The sequence below is a fragment of the Suncus etruscus genome, chromosome 10 (assembly GCF_024139225.1).
Source record: "Suncus etruscus isolate mSunEtr1 chromosome 10, mSunEtr1.pri.cur, whole genome shotgun sequence".
Lineage (NCBI taxonomy): Eukaryota > Metazoa > Chordata > Mammalia > Eulipotyphla > Soricidae > Suncus > Suncus etruscus.
In genome coordinates, this window is record NC_064857.1 from 101852493 (window position 1) to 101873816 (window position 21324).

Consider the following 21324-nt stretch of genomic DNA (forward strand, 5'->3'; position numbering starts at 1 on the left):
AGTGTGTCTTGTAATCTTTATGAAGATTTCTCTTCATTCCTCTTCTCTTAACCCTAATGATTACATTTAGTAGAACCAACAAAGACTAGAAAGTGGGAGACAGCACATAGACATCAACAGTTGAAGACACAGAGGATCTGAACTGGAAGGAAGAGCATCTTTGAGAGACAGCTAAAACCAGTTTCTCACAGTCGAGGATGGCACCTAAGAAGACATTTATTGTCTTGAGTAGTTTACTAGAGTATTAAATGAATAGCAATAAAAATACTTACAGGAATTGCTTAGGGCTATGTAGCCTCAAACCCAGTATTAAAAAGGATGACAGTGGTCTAAAATTGGAGAATAGCATAGGCCAGTCCTACAGATCTTGGCTACCTTGGATTGTGTACAGTACTTCAGATTCACTTACAGAGCTTCTCTCCTGGACTATCTACTTCCAGGAAACAGATGAATGCAGTAAGACCACCACAAGTTCCACCCAGGTATTAGCTGCCTTTTGAGCCATTGCAAGGGAAGTTGCTTGGAACTTCAGAGAAATGCTCTTTCTCAGAAATGAGGCTGAGCTATCAGAACTCATAACAAAGATAAAGCAATTAGTTTTGAAATGCCTATTGAGGCAAACTGACCTGAAGACAAATTAATCCCTTTGAAATAAATTGCTGCTGTATTCTCAAATTTTTTTCAAAGTGTGAAGATGGTGGAGATGATAGGTGGCATGAAAAATATACTGTAATTTTTAGAATCAAATACTAGTATTAACTAGTAATTTCTTTTTCATGTCTCTTTAAAAGACTACTAAGCATATTTCATTCTTTATCATTTGTGACTGTTGCAAGTCAGCCCCTGAAGAGGTTGACTGATGGAGGGATGGAGGATGAGGCCTTTCTCCTCCAGCTCGGACCACATGTCTGTTACCCTGTTCAGTAGGTGGGAAGAAATCAGCTCTGTATTCCGTGAAGAGGCCGAAGCCAAAGGGCCTAAGAATAGGTCCAGGACAAAAAAAACCCTTGCCTCCCACAGACCCTTGTTTTTATGCCCCAGAATCAGGTACCACCCAATGGTGGGAGCAAAATCAGGTACCACCCTAGGGTGGGGGCAGAATGCCAGGTCACACCCTAGAGTAGGGCACAATCACCGATCAGGGTAGGGTCAGTAACATAATAATCCCATTAAAATGTTTAAATACACAACATGTGACTTTTTTCTTTTCTTTTCTTTTCTTTTCTTTTCTTTTCTTTTCTTTTCTTTTCTTTTCTTTTCTTTTCTTTTCTTTTCTTTTCTTTTCTTTTTATTTCTTTTCTTTTCTTTGGCTTTTTGGGCCACACCCAGCAGTGCTCAGGGGTTACTCCTGGCTGTCTGCTCAGAAATAGCTCCTGGCAGGCACAGGGGACCATATGGGACACCGGGATTCCAACCAACCACCTTTGGTCCTGGATCGGCTGCTTGCAAGGCAAATGCTGCTGTGCTATCTCTCCGGGCCTGTGACTTTTTTTCTTTATTGTGATTTTGATTATTTGATGACTTTTAAATTTTTATTTTATTTTAGCTGGTCTGATTTGTAGTACTGTTAGTAGGGTTTCATGCATGCAATGGTCCAACATAGTGACTTCCATCAGAGTGTCCATCCCTTGTATGCCTTTTTTTCTTCCCCACTATGCTAAGTTTAGTTTCATAGAACAGTTCCCAGGCTCTGTTGTCTTTAGTCATTTGTTATTTCCTTGTTATAATTCTTTATTTTTCATAGATGAGGTTAGTCTTTCTCTATTCTCATTCTTCTGGCTTATTTTCACCCATCATATCTTTCAGATTCATCCACATAAAAACATTTGACATTAATTTGGCTTTTTTTTTTATAGAAGAGTAGTATTCTGTTCTGTATAATACTGTGGTTCCTTATCCAGTTTCTGTTCTTGGGCACATGAGGTTGTTTTCATATATTGACTATTGTTAATAGTGCTGCAATAAATATAGGAATGCTGATGTCTTTACTGAATAAAATTTGGGGATAGATGCCAAGCAGCAATTGCTAGGTAATATGGAAGCTCAATTCTTATTTTTTTTTGATAAATGTACATGTTGTTTGCCAAAAAGGTTGGATCAATTAACATTCCTATGAACTGTGGATGAGGGTTCCTTTTCCCCTACATCTCTCCCAATAGTGATTTATTTTGTCTTTTGTGATGTGTCCTAGTCTCAGTAAAACTAGTTGAGATCTCATTGTTTTGATTTGTATTTTCCTAATGATAAGAGATGTAACAGTGAAAAACATACATTTTATATGCTTACATTCCATTGTAAAATTTTTTGTAGGGTCCAGAGTGATAGTTCAGTAAATAAGGTGCCTGTAGCCAACCTTGTCCTTTGAGCACTGCCAGGAGTAACCCTTGAATATCACTATATGTGGACTTACCAAAGAAAAAACAAAAAAAATTTAATATCAAAACTATAGGTGCAGTATGACAGTGATAAGAGTCTGCACTCTGAAGCCAAACTTCAAAGGATTTTAGTGTCTCTACTTACAGATTTTGTGACTTGAAGCAAATTACTTAACTACTAGACCTCCATTTCCCCACCTATGAAGTGGGTATAATTATCTTTCCCATTTTTAGGTTAATTATAGGTATCAAATAAATTTTTCTGACATTTAGTAGAACTGTATGTATAGTATTTATTTTACTATTATTCTATGGGAGTAACTGCCCAAAGTGAACCTTTTGTCTCTGAACTTCACTATAAAAGAAAGAATCAGAGTCTGGGAATGATTCTTGGTAGTAGAGTATCTCTTTTCCAGACAAGAGGCTCTGATTTTAGTCCCTAGTATGACTTTACATGGTTTTATATGTTTCAACATGTGGCATCTGAGTGTGTGACTTCCTGACACTATAGCAACTAAAAACATGCAATTTAGTGTTCTAAGGTTGATTCCCAGAACACTAACTAAATACACGAAAATTGAATAAAGAGAGGAAAATATTTTGAAAAGAAAAAATATATAGGCTGGAAAGGTAGCATAGGGGTAAGGCACTTACTTGCTTTGCTAAACTCAGTTTGATCCCAGCTCACTATATGGTCCTATGAGCACTGCCTGGTGTGACCCCTGATTACAAATTCAGGAGTCCTGAGCACTTTTTAAAGTTGTGTAAATGAGAAAATTTAATATCATCAGATATTATAGTGTCAATGTGAAATTGAACCCATCACTGGCTGGTTCCATTACTCAAGATTTTCTTCTGGCCCATCATTTATTTTAGGAGTCTGTAATCATAAATAAACTCTGAAAAAGCTGGTTAAATATCTGGAGTTTTCACATTGCCCTGTGCCCTCCCTTCTACTCCTTTTGGCAATGGTTGCTGAGATGATTTATTATCTTCTGACCCTTCTTATACTGTGTGACTCTGCTAAAGAGAATGTTGTAGCGAAACAAACAACTGAATACTCATAGATGTTGTTGTGTTCCTACTAGTACCTTACTGTCTCCTCTTATGGAGTAGCTTATGTTCTTATAAGATTCAAAAAAAAAATATGATCCAAATGTTAGCCCAGCTCCCAAGTAAGCTATTAGTAAGAAGAATTTAGACCCTTATGAGTACTTCCTGTACCTCTTGTACCTCTCTATATATTCCAGTAGATCACCATATTTGCTATTCTGTGAGGAGCTCTGAGATCTGAATTTGAATGCAGTTCATGAATGCTTACATCTGAGAAGTTCTCAAAGTCTTCTTAACTGCCCAGGCATCATTCAGATGCAGAGAACTACAAGATTGCACAACCCAACTTGTAATTTCATGTCAAGATGACCCTGGTTCTTTATAGAGAACCCTATAAAGTCTTCACACCTTGGCAGTTGGATGGAATATAGATTTAAAGATAACACATTGAGACCTTATGGGAATCAACATCACTATGCTTGTAGGCTTCCACCTTCACTTTCATTTGTAGTTCACTTCTCTTCATCATTCATTACCACACCTTGAAATTATAGTTATTTGTAAGGACAGGGGTGGATATACATTGGGTTGTTTTTCTGCATATTGTATCCCAAGCCCATGCATGCAGGAAGACAATTACTACTCTACCTCAAGCTTCCTGAGTATGCAATGTAGGCTTATTATGCACCTAGTTCTCATTTCATTCACACCCTACATGTCTTAGAACAATGGATGAAGGAGGGAGAGCAAAGTATCATAAGACTGGAAAGGAGGAAAAAGTAAAAGGGCATACAGAGCAATTTGAACCAAGAGAGAAAATATTTCGGAAAGATAGTTTGTTCGTTTTATCTTTGATCCTTGAGAAATTTTTGTTAGAATATTGTTTGTCAGATCTGTTTCTTGAATCATAATCCTATGGATGTGGCAGGAAGCAATAATTTTTGGGAGACTCAGTTTTGCAAAAGTTTATAGTTTGGAGAAAAATCAATGTTTGCTCATGAATCAGAGTCTAAAAGAAATTTGGATACTTAATGTCTCATACAATGTAACATGAAATATATGACACATCAGAGTGTATCAGGGATGGAAAAGATCAAGTGTTCTATGTGCTCTGGCCCTCTTCTTTTAGCTGTGAGGTTATGAAGCTCAGAGAGGTAAAATGATTGATCTAGGTAATATGGCCATAAGGAGGGGTAGAAAATATCAGTTAAAAAAGACCTCCTAACTCCTTTGCCAGTATATTTTCAACAGTATTACACATTGCTAATTATTTTGAAGCATTTGAGCCAAAGTATGATCCATAATATAATATCATAAATGTGACAATATTAGTTATAGAAGATCATAATAGTCATCTAGTGACATCTCCATTATGACACAAGTTCTAATTTGTGTCTTTAAAGTATAAGTTGAGAAAACATGAAAATTTTAAAAGCAAATGGGATATATAACAGAAAGAGGTTTGATTCTTTTTATCATCTTGAAATGAGAATAATAATGCCTGCATTGGTGTAGTCCTTTTTCTAATCTGTGGTTTTCAATGCATCTACCACAGCAATTGTTACAAACTAGGTACTCAAATTTTAGATGTTACTGGCATTTATCATCAGGATCCCAAACTTTGAAGTTATTCCCATTGGAGCAACATAGACTATATCTAATCCTGGAAATATTTGAAGGCGATTAACATGACCCTCTAAATCTTCTCTTCTTCAGACTAAATATTCCCTGATTTTTCTACTGTTGTTCTTGTGATATGTTTTGGATGCCTTCATTGCTTTCATTCTCTCCCATTTGTCAATTTCCCCCTTAAAATGTGGTGGCCAAATGTGGTCAGTCCAACATGCTTGACAGTGAAATAATTACTTCCCTTGATCTGGATACTGCACTTCTACAACAACCTAGATTTATGTTAGCATTTTTGGAGGCCAGATCATTCAGTTGGCGCAAGGAAAACCTAATTCTCCTATCCAGAAAATTAGCTTTTTTTTTTCTAACAGTGTGTCAAACATAGATTTGACAAGCATGACTTTTACATCTTCATCCAAGCTGTTGATAAAATGTTGAACATAGAAATGCCAAAGGCTGAGCCTGCAGGAACACCTCCATCATTCCCTGTACATTTACTTCCATCTACTAATATGATGACATTTTATCAAGTACAAATCTCCCCAACATCCTAGCAAAAAACAAAACAAACAAACAAAAAACCAACTCTGGAAGATACAGTTAGTTTTTATGTTTTTTTTTAAAGTGGATATATAATGTATTTAGAGTTAAAATTCTTTTATCAATGAAGACAGGTTTTGAACCCATAATTGGGAAAATGTGAGTTCAGAAAGGAATTTAATGTTTGAGGTACTATGTAATTTTAATAAAAAAAATAACATTACAAAGAATGAGAACAAGCAGTGTTGGTGGGGATGTGGAGAGAAAGGAACTCATCCACTGCTGGTGGGAATGCCATCTAGTTCAACCTTTATGGAAAGCAATATGGAGATTCCTCCAAAAACTGAAAATCGAGCTCCCATACGACCCAGCTATACCACTCCTAAGAATATACCCTAGGAACACAAAAATACAATACAAAAATCCATTCCTTACACCCATATTCATTGCAGCACTATTTACCATAGCAAGACTCTGGAAACAGCCAAGATACCCTTCAACAGATGAATGGCTAAAGAAACTGTGGTACATATACACAATGAAATATTATGCAGCTGTCAGGAGAGATGAAGTCATGAAATTTTCCTGTACATGGATGTACATGGAATCTATTATGCTGAGTGAAATAAGTCAGAGAGAGAGAAAAAGACGCAGAATGGTCTCACTCATCTATGGGTTTTAAGAAAAATGAAAGGCATTCTTGCAATAACAACTTTCAGACACGAAAGGAAAAGAGCTGGAAGTAACAGCTCACTTCATGAAGCTCACCACAAACAGGGATGAGTTTAGTTAGAGAAATAACTACGTTTTGAACTATACTAATAATGAGAATGTACGAGGGAAATAGAAAGCCTGTCTAGAGTACAGGTGGGGGTTGGGTGGGGAGGAGGGAGATTTGGGACATTGGTGATGGGAATGTTGCACTGGTGATGGGTGGTGTTCTTTACATGACTGAAACCCAAGCACAATCATGTATGTAATAAAGTTATTTAAATAAAAAATAATATCTTAATATGAAATGATAATGCTTGCCTAATTGTTTATTTTTTCAAAATTTTTTGAAATTATACCCTAGATTTATACAAAGGAGGCTGAAGAATTTGAAAAACTCATGTATGGGGGACAAAGGAGATTTTTAAGAACTGGAATGTAACTTTCAGCAGCCTATTCTACCTCTGGAGGAAATTATGGAGGCATTCTCTTAAAAAATGTGGGTGAGGGTCCAAAATGTGTGGCTCAGTGGGCAATATCCTGTAGACTTCAAGTGCCAGGCTATGAACTCAGTCCTTGGCACTGCCCACATTGCCAAGTCCACTGACATTGCTTTCTTGAGTTCCAGTACCACAAAGCAATCTGCAGCAGACCACAACTAAGTCTGTGTTTGTGAACACTACAACTAGAAACTAAAGCAAACTAAAGCCGAAAGACAAGTGGTGATCCATGCAGAGCTATATGTGCGTGAGCACTTTAACTAAATTTCTGATCTAGTGTTTGACCCTTGCTGGACATCATCCAGAGAAGAAAGGGGCAAATGATAGGAGAGAGTGAAGTGTATTTAGATGGTTCTCAGCGGAGATTCATAAACATTTTGGGGAAAAGTGCTTTCCCTTTTATTTATCATGTGTTTAAAGAAATCTAGTTTCTTTGTGCTGCAGCAGAAGTCAAATGTTCTTGATTTTCATGGTGCAGCTAATGCATGGCTCTCCTCATTTGAGTCAGAGATCTCAGTTTCGATGATACTAACTTGGCATCTTACTCAAAGAATGTATTGAATGTTTTTTTTTTTTTTTTTTTTTTTTTTTTTTTTTTTTGGTTTTTGGGCCACACCCGGTAACGCTCAGGGGTTACTCCTGGCTATGTGCTCAGAAGTCGCTCCTGGCTTGGGGGACCATATGGGACGCCGGGGGATCGAACCGCGGTCCGTCTCCTAGGCTAGCGCAGGTAAGGCAGGCACCTTACCTCCAGCGCCACCGCCCGGCCCCTGAATGTTTTTTTAATCCTAGCCTTTATATCATATTTGGTCCTTAATCCTAATCTTCAGCCATAATTGAATCGTTCACATTTAAAATCTTACTATTTTTATTAAACTTTCATATCACCATTTAAAGATTTAAGCAGATAGTGTTTTCAAAAATTACTTAGGGGTGAAGGATAAGATTTCATCATATTGAATATTCTATAAATGCTTTTTTATGCTTTTCTTTCATTGACTCATTATTGATTGAGCCCCTGCTTTATATCAGACACTGGTTTGGAGGAGCATGGAGAAACAATGGATAATAGAGTCAGCTTTATATTACACATATTTTTGAGAGGGAAATTACACACATTTTTTGATGAGATACAGGATGGCTTCCTCACATGATGTTTAATCTGAATTGAGGAAGTCAAAGATAAAAAATCCTGGTAGCAGGAAATAATTTCAATGTGCTGTGCTGAAATGGAACATGGTTGGCATGAGGACTGGAAAGTTCTAGCAAGGTGGGATAAAACACAGGACTGAAATGGTATGAGATGAGTTGGAAGAAAGGATGATCTTGCAAGTCTCATGATGAGTGCTGCATGCTTCTGTTTTTTTAATCATGGAGAACCATCCATGGTCAGGGTGTAGGGGATTAGCAATGTAGGCAGAATTATGTGTGAAGTACATAGTTTTATTTTGTTTTGGTTTTATTTTAGAGCTATAGTGCTCAGGGCTTACTACTGGCTCTGCACTTAGTGATGATTCCTCATGATGCTTGGAAGAGGTGATAAGTGGATCTGAGAATTAAATCCTACCTGGCTGTGTGCAAGGTAGGCATACTTCCTGCTGTATTCTCTCTGGCCCCCAGTTTTTCTTTACATAAAGATCACTGTGGGGTTGGTGCAATAGCACAGCAGTAGGGAGTTTGCCTTGCACGCGGCTGATTCAGGATGAACCTGGTTTGATCCCCGGTGTCCCTTATGGTCCCCTAGCCAGGAGCAATTTCTGAGTGCATAGCCAGGAGTAACTCCTGAGCATCACTGGGTGTGACCCCCAAACAAACAAACAAACAAACAAACAAACAAACAAAGAGATCACTGTGACAGTAGTGGGAAGAAAACAAGGAAGCGAAGCTAAAAGTAACAGGAAATCAGTGAGACCACCGTCCAGTATAAGAAAGGATATGATAGGTTTTTATAGGTTTTGTAGGTTGATGGAGAAATGGAAAGATAGAAAGAGGGGAAGAACTCTTAGGTTTAACTTACAGTACTTGGGGATTTCATATTCAGGTAAAAGGAAAGAGATTTTAAGAATATTTAAGGACAGTGATATGGGATTGTGCACTTCGATGATACTGAGATCTAGTAGCTATGTATATCAAACCCATGGATAGTAGCACAATTGTAATCAGGTTACCTTAATTACCATGTAATATATATTATTTTTAGAAGAGAATTTTAGGAGTTTTTCATACATTTTGAACTCTTGCTTGTAAATATAAGACAATTTCTTAAAAATTTAATTGTACAAGTCAAAGAAAGTTTCTGATTAAAAACACATTTTTTTCCATAATGGCTTACATATCTTTCACAGTAGTATTTTAGGTACATATTAACATTGAGTCAGGGGAATACCCATCACCAACGATGTCCTCCCCACTTTCCAGTTCCCTTTCTACAACCCATATACCCCACCATCACCCCCCGGGCTGCTAGAGTAGGTGGACCCCTCTTTGTCTGGCTTACTATTAGTGATCACATATCTGTTTGGTCCTGGAACCCTCCCTTGTTTCCCCCTCTATTTAAGAGGCAGAGCTAGAGAAATTGAGGTATGTGGTTTTGTTTGAAGGCAAGAAAAGCAATAGAATGGGGTACAAAATAAGAGGAAAAAAAAAAGAAGTCAAAAGTCAAATATGCTGAAAATGGGCTGAGTCCCTCTAGTGGCTTCCAACCTCAGTTTGAGAAAGGATGTGAAAAAGGTAATTGAAATACCACAACAATACCGAAAAAAATATCGAATTAAATAACCGGTGAGCACTACAGCAATAAAGACAGGCACCACACAATAGTCTCGGTTCTGAAATCAAATCATGCTCGAGTGCAAAAAGAAAGAGAAAGACAAGACAAAATAAAATAAAATAATATTGGAGACATCAACTGTAATTTCCACACCAAAATAAAGACGTCAAAAAAATCGATCAATCGATAAATAAACATGTGGAAAAAATGATTGTTTTGTGCTTTTTTCTTTGACTGCATGTATTATTATTATATCAATTATATTATATGTTATGTTAGGTCACTATGTTATGTTATGTTAGTTTACCTCATTATGTTAATCAATTTTGTCTCTTGAATAAATTCTTACAATAAAAAATAAAATAAAATAAAAATTTCAGCATTCATAAGGTCCTGAAAAAAAATACATTAGTGAAGGCAGCACAGTACAATTGAGTGGTGACTAAAGTCTACATTAGTCTACTTGGAAGATGTTGAAAAAAATCATATACTTGAATTGAATTTAGCATTTTTAGGACAATTGAGAGAATTCAGGAGAGAGTATTGCTTAGTAGAAACCCACAGAATTGAAAGCAGCTATAGCAAAATATATAATGATGCACATACTAGAATACTTAAAACTTTAGCTTCATTATTCTTTTTCAGTAATACGGTATTTTATACACTCAACATATGTGATTAGTGTAATAGAAAAAGAGCAAACTATATTCAATTGTTACCTGCCTTAACTATCTTGTTAGTTGCAACTCTTTACTCAATTGTCAGCTTCACAAATCTAGAGCCATTTAAAAAACATAAAATTTTAGAATAGTAGAAGAAAGATATTATATGAAGAATATATATCACAAGTATATACTACTAATACTTCTCTTAGCCTACTCTAATGGCTTATGAAAAATGGGTTATGAAACAATTTTCTAGTTCTGTCTTTATACAGAAAATATAAAATTATCCACATTATTATTTTTGCTAGAGTTAATTTGTTTTTGGCTAACAATAAAATATAGGCATTAAACTATCTACTGTTGTTTATTGTTGATAAATAAAAACAAAAAGGATTTAAAGATAATTGTTTTTATGATATTATTATTTTTGTTATACATCTAAAGGGCATTTACTGACTCTCTTAGAGATTACATGATGCAAAAAAAATTTAATTTTACAAAATTAATAATAACCCTTGCTCACATAGTACCACATAAATAATTCAAAAAAGAGAATCACAAAGTGCTATAATCTATTATTGCCAAACTAGGTGACTCAGAGAAAGAGGAAAATTTTGAACATCTTCAGGGAAGTAATGGGGGAAAAGTACTTAAAATTGCTTACTTCATCAAGACCCCACTGAAACCTGGAAAAGTTAGTTAAGTTTTACTCTAAAAAGAAAGAAGACAGCTACCCTTATTTCTATTAAGATTTTTCATTTAGGTCTCTAAATTTTTATTTCCAGTAAAAAGAACTCAAATATATCTGTGTGCTGCCTCCCTAACACAAATCATTAATTCCTTTCATCTTACTTTAACCAACCACAATATTTTCCCATGTCAGGAAATCCTTCCACTCTTCAAGCAGAGCCTTTGAACTATGTGTGTTGAACAGCCTGCTCAGGCCTTTGGGATCCCATGACTACATGGTTGATTCCCAGTCTGAGCCAAGTGCCCAGTTTCCATCTGGACTCCTGACAAACTGTGTGGTCAGGATTTAGAATTCAGCAACTTGGGAAAGGTGCCATGTGAATGGACACAACCACCCCAAACATCATATATGTTATCGCGATGTCATTTAACACCTAGTGCAGGAAATCCTGTCCTTTGCAGAAGAACTTCAAAGATTTGTGTTCATTCTCTTGGGGAGCATTGGCTTTTTTCTTTGCTACCTGAAAGCACAGACCTATGTTTCCTTGGGGAAATTGTCAGTGACACTTTCTTTCCTGCCATCCTCAAGCATATTGTCCAACTGATCCCTAGAATTTTCAGCCTTATGGAGCAGAGAGCTGTACCTATCAACTAGATATCGCCAAATCTGTTCCAGAACACTGTGACATAGAGTTGTGTGCACATTCTGTATTCTAAAAGAAAATACAGTGAAAAGTCAACTAAAAAGAAACTGTAATTCCACATTGCATTATGTGTAGCATTTTAAGAGGTTGGTTGATTCTATGCACCTTCAGCTGAAAATCGCAACTCCTGTTGTTCAGAACCACTTACCCATCATCACTCCCAGATCGTCCATCTTGATTTCCCACCTTGTAGAGTGATTAAGGTCACGATCACTGAGGTTATGAATTAGAAAAATAGTAATTTTCCAGAAAAGTGGCTTTTCATTCTTACAGGATGGACTAAGAAAAAAAGACCAACCAGTGTACTTGTCATTCAAAGCAAGACGCTCACTGGCTCCTCACTAAATCACAGTCCTATACACTTACTGCAGAGATCATTCTCCAATGTAGCATACATCACATCAAGTCAGAAAAGATATATGAAACATATCCCTGATGGAATTTTCATTTTAGAATGGCAGCAGAATGATTAGTGAACTTTCAGGTGTTTTTCTTATGTGCTTTACTTTTAGGGTGAAAAAACAGTTATTATTCAGCTTCTCAAGCTGTAACAAGATAAATGGACTCATGGCCTGACACAAGCCATCAATCTTGATTTTGTTGACATGACCAGATTGCCAGTTTTGGCCTTTGAAAGCTTGCGAGTAAAATAGAGCATTGACTTCTCCTGACCTCTCCTCTCTATCTTTTCTGGGCAGAATATCTCAATGCATAACACAGTTGGTGGGGCCATGGTGGGGCCTGGAGCTCACCAGCTTGGCAGCACCCGGATGACCAACCATGACACCAGCGTTGTGATTCAGCAAGCCATGCCATCACCCCAATCCAGCTCTGTAATCACCCAGGCGCCCTCCACCAACCGCCAGATTGGGTAAGGAGATCTCTTCAGCTGTCTCTGGGTCCAACCAGGAACACAGAAAACATTTTGCTTGTCAAATTGGGAGAGAAATTGGTATTTCTGGCTTGTCTAATACTTCCTACCTAGAACTCTGATGCTTTTGATGGGGAAAGACAAAAGGTGTCTTCATTTGGTACATGCTAAGAAACCTAGAATCTAGTGCTTCTGACTCGATTTATGAGCTTCGTAATGATTGTAGATCACTCCAGGGATGTTGTGGAGACCATGTTTGACGATAGTGAGGGAAAGTTAAATCAGCCCACACTGTACCTACAGAATTGCTTTCTACCTTCCTAGGAGCTATTCAGCCCTCTATTTTCTTTGCATTTTTTTCTTTCTTTCGTCCTTTGCTCTTTTCCCATTATTTTTATCATTAGACCACCCCTTTCTCTGAATTGGTTAATTTATTCCCAGAGTAGACAAAATAAAGAACCAAGTCCTTTCGTGTATTTTTTCCTTTCATTTTCTAAAAAAGCAGCACTAAAGCATCGAAAAAAATTGATATAAAAGTCTTGTAAAAGAAACAGTTTGTTACAAGAAAAGGTCATATGTCTCGATGCTTTGCATAATGGAATGGAAAGCGCTCTCACTTCTGGGGTCATGTATTGACTTTGCCCCTTGCTTCTTTAGAGTAACAGCTAAGAACCAATACCATTAATATAACCCAGCAACAGCTCAGAAACATGATCTCTGACAATCCTTCCTTACCTCAAGAATTAGGATGGGGATCTTTTCTTTCCTTCTTAATGAGAGAGTGAGGAAGAAAGAAAGGATTTTAGAGTCAGTGACCTAGCTCAAAAGACCTAATATTGTGTGTGCTTTCCATGTGGGAGCCTGCATGAATTCCCAACACTACATGGTCCAATACAAGATGGTACATAACTCTGGAACATCTCTTTCTGTGCCCTGCTCTAACCAAAATAAAAAGAATAAATATTTATAAGCATCTCTGTTAATGTTTAATTATTTGATTGACTAACTTATTTTGATTTTTGTTCCAATACTGGTGCTTAGGACTGGCCTGTGTTGGCTTTATGTTCAGAGATCTCCCCTGGCAGGGTTCAGGAACTGTCTCTCTGGCTCCTGAAGTTTTTGTTTAAAAGATGAAAGAGAACTTGCTAGCATTAGGATTTAGTATGAATATTCAGTTGAATGTTAGATATGGCAATTTCTTTCAAACCAATCAGAAATTACCATTATTCCCATATGTGTCAGTGTCAGTGCTTTTAATCCTTGTTAGAATACTTGTCAGAATTCCAGACCCAGATTGGGGAAACCACTAGGTGTAGCTCAGGAGTACTGCATCACTCACATTTCTCCCTTTTTTGCCAGGAATTGTGACATGCAGACACCCACTTTAATAAATGAGAGTAGTGGACAAAATTATTTTCTGTGTTTACCTGGGGGTGCACTTTAGTTTTACATGCAGAACCGGAAAATTAATTGAAAAAGCCAATAGTTAATAGGCAAGTATCTCCATGAAAGATTCCTTTTCTTCTCCTTTCTGTGTAAGCAAGCATTAACACCAGGGAAAGCAGGAACCTATAATATACTGAAAGGGTGGGTGGGTTCATTAAAGACAGCATTTGAATTTCAAGGAACTCCTGCATACTGGCTTGGCTTTGGGCAGACAATTCACAGTGAGGCTAGCTAACTAATTATTATTATTTATTTTATTTTTCTTTCAAGGGGGAAAAATGTGCCAGACTTTACTAGCAGTTTTACAACATTCCTGGCCCCTGAAGCTCTGCCTCCCCAACTTCTCTCCTCCTCCCCTCCTCTCCCTTCCCTGAGGCTCAGTAGCATAGGACCATTGTTCCTACAATGCTATGATTGGGGGTCAGCCCTAAATTCTAAGATGGGTGTTGACAATGTCAATAATTTACTTAAATTGGTCCAGGATGGTTGAGTGGGGGCACATTTCTAGGTTGGATCATTATGCCTAAGTGGGTGAGGGTGTTTCTCTGCTCTGTGGAAACTCTTGATGGACTCTGTTTTCCCATTTATCCTAAATCCTGGGGGCATGTGCGCCTCTCCCTGCATGCTCTTAGAGATAATTGTCACTTCTAAAACGGTCTCATTGCCAATCTTGAGGGGAGCTGTTTCTTTTCACTTCCGTCCCTGTTGTGCTTACCATGTTGACTTCAACTCACATATCCTGTCATTTCCATTCTCTCCATGTGACCCATCTGAACCCTTGCTCAGATGATCATGGGCACAGCAAGGAACAATACAGCCCATCTCCTCAGCGGATTCAGATTGAAACCCTAGGTGGTAACATTTGTGGATGGTGGGCTCTTTCATTTCTTGCAGCTCAGAGGAAATGAGCACTTACTTGAAAACATGAGTTCCCTCTGGAGAGTGTATGTTTAAATGAGCATTTGAAATTGCAGATAGTTTTTTTTTTTTTTTTTGAGGTTGCATAGACCCATATTGTAGTAATAATCTGATTTTTATCACAACCTCAAATATTTAAGTGTCAAAATCTGGCCAAGCCACCTGCAAATGTTTGCCATGGCCACTGGCCAACAAAAACAGCAAACAGCAATGAAAGTCTTCATTCAGGCACTGCGCTTAAACTGAATCCAGCCAGGGAGGCGGGGCCCACCTGTGCCTACGCACTGTGCTCTTTTGCTTCAGCCTATGGGTGTGCTCACTATTGGAACTGTGTGGGCTGGGGGAGGGATTACTGTCCCCTGCTCCCACTCTTTTCTTTTCTTTACCAGTGACATGCTCCTGCTGCTAACCCTAGTTTTACTTTTCTTTCTTCCACACCTTACCCTTTCTTCCTGCTCTCTTTAAGCTAAGATGCTTGAGTAAAATGGTTGTTTTATTGACATGGGGACTAGGAAATGGGGGCATGGTTGAAGATTGGATGAGGGGAGTGCATGCATCCCGCTGCTAGGCATTTGATGTTTATATCTTTCGGGCAGGCATGAAGTCACAGCAGACTCAGTGCATGGCAGTGCAAAATAATTTGTAAAAGATTGAAACTTAGGGCGCCAGAAGGATACCACAGCTGGTAGAGTGTTTGCCTTGCGTGCAGCTGACCCGGGTTTGATCTCCGGCATCCCACATAATCCCCTGAGCCTGCCAATAGTGATTTCTGAGTGCAGAGCTAGGAGTAATCCTTGAGCACTTAGCCCAAAAGCAAAAAAAAAAAAAAAAAAAAAAGATTGAAACTTAGGTAGACTTGCAGTCCTAGCCATTTCTATCACATCTCATATCATCCACTATCTTGAGTTCTGTCAAAATAGCTTTGTTATCCCAATAGAAACTGGGTAAGTATAAATATCCCAAATTGCACTTGTGTGGTTAGGCAGGCTAGAAAAACACAGGGCGCTGGAGAGTGTGGGAGGCATCTCCAAACTAGTGACTACTTGTGCTTCGTCAAACTGGCAGACGCTCTGTCAGGAAGAGTGTCTGGCTGATTGATGGTAGCATTTTAGGAGATAAGTTTTTCAGATGTAAAAAAAAGGGGCCATGGGCTGTGGGGGAGACAAGTTAGACAGAAAACAAGCTTGTGTTAAATATAGATGAAATTGATACAGCTTTGGACCAAATATGTGGCAGATTCCAAGCAATATCTCAACGCAGGTCATTTTTATTAGATATCATGTGACAGGCTTATTAACTCAGAATCAAGACAGCAAAGCCCAGGGAAAATGGTGGATGACCAGGTAGAGGCTACAGAATAATCTCTTCTCTCTTATTTGCTCTTTCTGTCTCTTTTTCTGAGTCAGTTTAGTTGAGCTTTAATTATAATTCGTTTGACTTGACTAAAAAAGTTTATTTTTCTTGATGGAGGAAATGCTAGTAGAAAATTCATGTTTGGTAGTTCCACATGAGAGTATTGAAGATGTTCTACTGAGTGTGGAGTTGCATCAGAATAAAGATCTATGGGGACTACTGACAAAATATCATCCAAGTGTCTTTCTGTACACAAAATGCTCTACAAATTTAGGGGCTAGAGTGATGGTGCAGCAGTAGGGTGTCTGCCTTGCATGCGACTGACCCAGGATGGACCATGGTTTGATAACCCAGCGTCCAATATGGTCTGCCAAGCCAGGAGCAATTTCTGAAGGCATAGCCAGGAGTAACCCCTGAGCGTCACAGGGTGTGGTCCAAAATTTAAAGTAAAAAACAAAAGCTGTACAAATTTAATTATTAGGGGATGGGAAAATATAAGAACTCTTTGGATTGTTGGTGGAAATAATTTGATTGTATTTGTTTACAGTGGAAATTCAATATGTCTAATACCAGGACATTCGATTGTTCATATTAAGGATAACATTTGAAAAGGACATCTGACCCACAATGGGATATTCTAGTGAAGGTATTAGCATATTTGAAATTTTTCAAAAATTATGCATGCATGAAACCATTTATGTAGGAATACTTTCCTTGATTTTACAACAGTTTTAGTCCTGATACACATTCATTCTGGTGATATGTAGCTATGCCTATTTTTTTGACCATAAACTCTATTTGCATGGATTGTCAGACCCATCTGCCTGAAATGAGGCCTGATAGATTGATCTAATATTTCACCAGATATTTTGTAAATTGTGTTAGAAGCGAATGTTGCTTTATGTAAAAATAAAATGATGTCAACATTTATCATACATTATACCTTATCTAATTATTTCTGTTTTTTTTTTATCCCTTTTTACTTTGCAGTCCAACATTGTGTATTATGCAGAGAAAGTTCCTTGCATCCTTTATAACTCAGACAACACAACCATGGAAATACTAATATTAATATTATAGAGAAATAGAAATAATACATTTCAGAATGTGTTGGTATCAAAAGCAATGCTCGCTCATTTTTTTTCTGGGGAGAGTTATGTGGCTTGGTTGTAGGAGTTGATGCTGCAACTCTAGGTATGAGTTAATATAAAATAATTTGAGGATTTTGTGTCATTGTTGTTCTGGAAAAAAAAAAGAAAAGTCACAGAAAGATAGTTTAAAGAAAACATAAATGCCAGTTTAGCTTACATTTTAGAATGCAGTTTATATGTAAAATCCATGAATTCATTATTAAGCATTTTCTTATACTCTACAAATGAGTGACATAGGACTAAGCCTATTGCTTCCACCATAGGCCAAAGCCACTAACTTGTAGGTTGGCCTTCTTCCTGCTGGGATCAGGTCAACGGCTTCCACTAGCCCACAGGCCTTTTCTCCAGGACAGCTTGAAGTTCCCTTTGGGTAATTCAGGCTAGGAGACATTTATACTTTGCTATTAGGCCTATGAACATAACCATATTGTTAGAAAGTTGCTGGGCCCTTCATAACCCGGAAAATGTTTATGAGGGCCCTTCAGGGGGGATGCTTTCTGGGAGGGTTCACTAACTTATCCATATGGCTCCCATTAAATCTCATGCAGAGCCTTGAGAAATTACCTCTGAGTGGGGGCCAACAACCTTCCACTTCCAACATTTTATGTCTGGAATGAAACATTAAGTACTGATATTTGAGGAAATATAGGTTTTTATTAACATTCAAAAAAAATGTAACAAAACCACTTGGTGTTGTGGTATGATGAAGGGGGCAGAGTTGAAACCCCAGAACACATGGCTCCAAAATACCTGGTTCTTATATCTCTGGCTTCTTTTTCCCTCAGGAAAGCACAGCATATGCAGTGCCTTACTTGCAATACAACAAGTATCCTGGTGTCCTGATTGGTTCTGGCTGCACTAATACAAGTGTGACTTGGTAGCTGAAATTGCAGAAAATTGTTTCTCAGGCTTCTGTGGACTGGGAATTCCAAGATGCCATTATTATATTTGGTTCTCAAGAGGGCCCTTATCTTGCTTTGTAAGCCAATGACTATCCTATTGGATGTTCACCTGACCAAACTAGAGAGTAGAGGTAGAACCTTAGAACTTGAAACATTTTGTTCTGCCTCATATTTCTATGTCTTCCTATAAGTTGAGAAAAGAAAAAAAAAAGTGGACGGGGCTCAGGCCAAGTGGTCTCAGGTGCATTGAGTAGGAAAAAAAAGAAAGGTCAGATCTAAATACCCAACCCAAAGTCAATGACAATAGAATTAAGAGATCCAGATTATAACAAGCTAAACACAAAATGAACCTGTTAACACTAATAGTCCCCAGGGCTAAAGGTGAAGGTATGGGATGCATGAGGGGAATTATGCTGAAGGAAGGTCAACACTGGTGGTGGAAATGGCCCTAATTCATGGTCATTATATGCCTGAAATAACTGTCAAAGACTTGTAATACGGGGCCGGAGAGATAGCATGGAGGTAAGGCGTTTGCCTTTCATGCAGAAGGTCATCGGTTCGAATCCCGGCGTCCCATATGGTCCCCTGTGCCTGCCAGGAGCAATTTCTGAGCATGGAGCCAGGAGTAACCCCTGAGCACTGCCAGGTGTGACCCAAAAACTACAAAAAAAAAAAAAAAAGACTTGTAATACACAATGGTCTCAATAAAAAAAAAAAAAGAGAGAATGGAAGGAAAAACTCTCTGGTCTTCCTTCCTTGCTTCCTTCCTTCCTTCCTTCCTTCCTTCCTTCCTTCCTTCCTTCCTTCCTTCCTTCCTTCCTTCCTTCATTCCTTCCTTCCTTCTTCCCTGCCTTCCTTCCTTTCTTCTTCCTTCCTTCCTTGCTTTCTTTTCTCCATTCCTTCCCTCCTTTTCCTTCCTTTCTTCCTTCCTTGCTTCCTTCCTTCCTCCCTCCCTCCCCTCCCACCCTCTCCCTCCCTTTCTTCCTCCCTCCCTTTCTTCCTCCCTCTCTTTCTTCCTTTCTTCCTCCCTCCCTCCCTCCCTTCCTTCCTTCCTTCCTCCCTTCCTTTCTTCCTTTCTTCCTCCTTCCTTCCTTCCTTCCTTCCTTCCTTCCTCCCTCCCTCCCTCCCTCCCTCCCTCCCTTCCTTCCTTCCTTCCTTCCTTCCTTCCTTCCTTCCTTCCTTCCTTCCTTCCTTCCTTCCTTCCTTCCTTCTTCCTTCCTTCCTTCCTTGCTTTCTTCTTTCCTCTCTTCCTCCATTCCTTCCCTCCTTTTTCCTTCCTTGATTCCTTCCTTGCTTCCTTCCTCTCTTCCTTCCTCCCTCCCCCCTCCCTCCCTCCCTTCCTTCTTTCCTACCTTCCTTCCTTCCTTCTTCCTTCCTTCCTCTTTCATCATTCCCGAGGCCTTATATATTTAAATCTTCTCTACTACCACAGATTTGCATCCCTGTTCCTTTGTTTTATCTTTATTTAAAACAAATGCATCACATAGTTGACATAACTGATCATAATACATTTATTTCAAGATGACAAAAAGCAGTTAATTAAAAAATAGAAAATAGAGTGCTCACTTTGGCAGCACATATATTAAAAATAATTAAAAAATAGAAAATAGAAAGAAAAACTAAAAAAATGAAAGAGTAAGAAAAGAAGAAAAAGTAGCAAAATATTTGTAAAAATTATTGTATCACTAATAAACTCATTAAAGCAATAGCAGAAGGTTTAGTAAGTTCTTTTTTTTAAAAGATAAGAGATAAAGAAATACAGTAAAAGAAAAGGTGTATGAGTGGCAATCGTTGTGTTGTTGTTTGCATAGGCTCAGCAAAATATAGAGGAAATAAAAGGAAAAGCCTTGGCCTAGATACAGGGAGACCTTACCCCTGAAGTATTCTGGCAAAAGACCAACTTTGGGCTCCAGGCATACTAAGTTGTTCAACCCTTGAGTCATTCTCTGTGGTCCCAGTAAAAGTTTCTTCCGCACAATCGCTGTTGTTGGAGTCAGGTTTCTGTAGTTAGAGATCCTGGTTTCTGTGAATATCCTACATCGAAGTCAGGATGATGTGGAACATCCTCTGGTTTCATCTCACCATTAGAGGGCAATGAAGAGTCCTGCCCTGAAAGCAGGTTGTTGCTGTTGCTAATTCGTCTGGGTGTTAAAAATAAACCCTCCTTGGAGTAAGTTGATGCAAGGGCAGTGATGTTGTAGACAGTTGTGATTGTTTCCATAGAGAGTATCCATGGTTCAGGGGTGAATGAACAATGCCTGTTCTTCTGAGGCCTATGCCAAGTCACTATGACAATGTTCAGGGTGTAAAGCCCCACTGAATTACAAAATTTGTGTGTTCCTATCTCTATTAGATACGAACTTGTTTGCATAGTAATATTTTCCCATTTTAATGTGTCTATGCAAGAAAAGACAATGCCACAAGGTATTACTGGTGCATATGGGGGCCAAGGGAAAAAGTACAACAATCCTTGTAACTTGGTCCTAACATGAACTCTAAAAATGATTATTCTCCCAGAATTCCTATTGACAGATCACAACAACAACAAAAGCAATGAGGGAAATTGTCCCTATATAAGAGAATATCCAATAAGTGTTATACCTGTTAAGGGAATACATCTAAAGAAATATTTAAAGGAGATATACATGTGCTCCCCCCCTTTTTTTTGTTTTTTTTGGGTCACACCCGGCAGCGCTCAGGGGTTACTCCTGACTCTAATCTCAGAAATCGCTCCTGGCAGGCTCAGGGGACCATATGGGATACCGGGATTCGAACCACCGTCCTTCTGCATGCATGCCTTCCATCCATGCTATCTCTCCGGCCCCATACATGTTCCTTTTAAGTCTTTAGAAATAGTTGGAGGAGTGTGTAAAATCCAGAACTCTATCTCATAAGGGGACAAGCCACATGATTTCAACTAGATCTACTTATCAAACAAACTTCCTACTTCCTAACACCATCACATGGAGGTGTTATATCTTCATTGTATGAAATTTGGGAAGGCAAATGCATTCAGTCTATGAGTTACTTTATTTAGGAGAGAAAA

The 21324-nt window shown here is 38.3% G+C and overlaps 1 protein-coding gene and 1 long non-coding RNA gene across 2 annotated transcripts in view; both read left to right on the forward strand.

Annotated features, from left to right (window-relative positions):
* Positions 1 to 21324, forward strand: part of LOC126020538 (uncharacterized) — a 725825-nt gene that overhangs the window by 411659 nt on the left and 292842 nt on the right. The gene's annotated exons all lie outside the window — the stretch shown is intronic.
* The window catches only part of CREB5 (cAMP responsive element binding protein 5), a 426942-nt gene that overhangs the window by 118564 nt on the left and 287054 nt on the right, over positions 1 to 21324 (forward strand). Inside the window, exon 4 of the mRNA XM_049781993.1 lies at positions 12336 to 12508. Coding sequence (XP_049637950.1) covers positions 12336 to 12508 — 173 coding nt within the window. The remainder of the gene's footprint in view (positions 1 to 12335; positions 12509 to 21324) is intronic.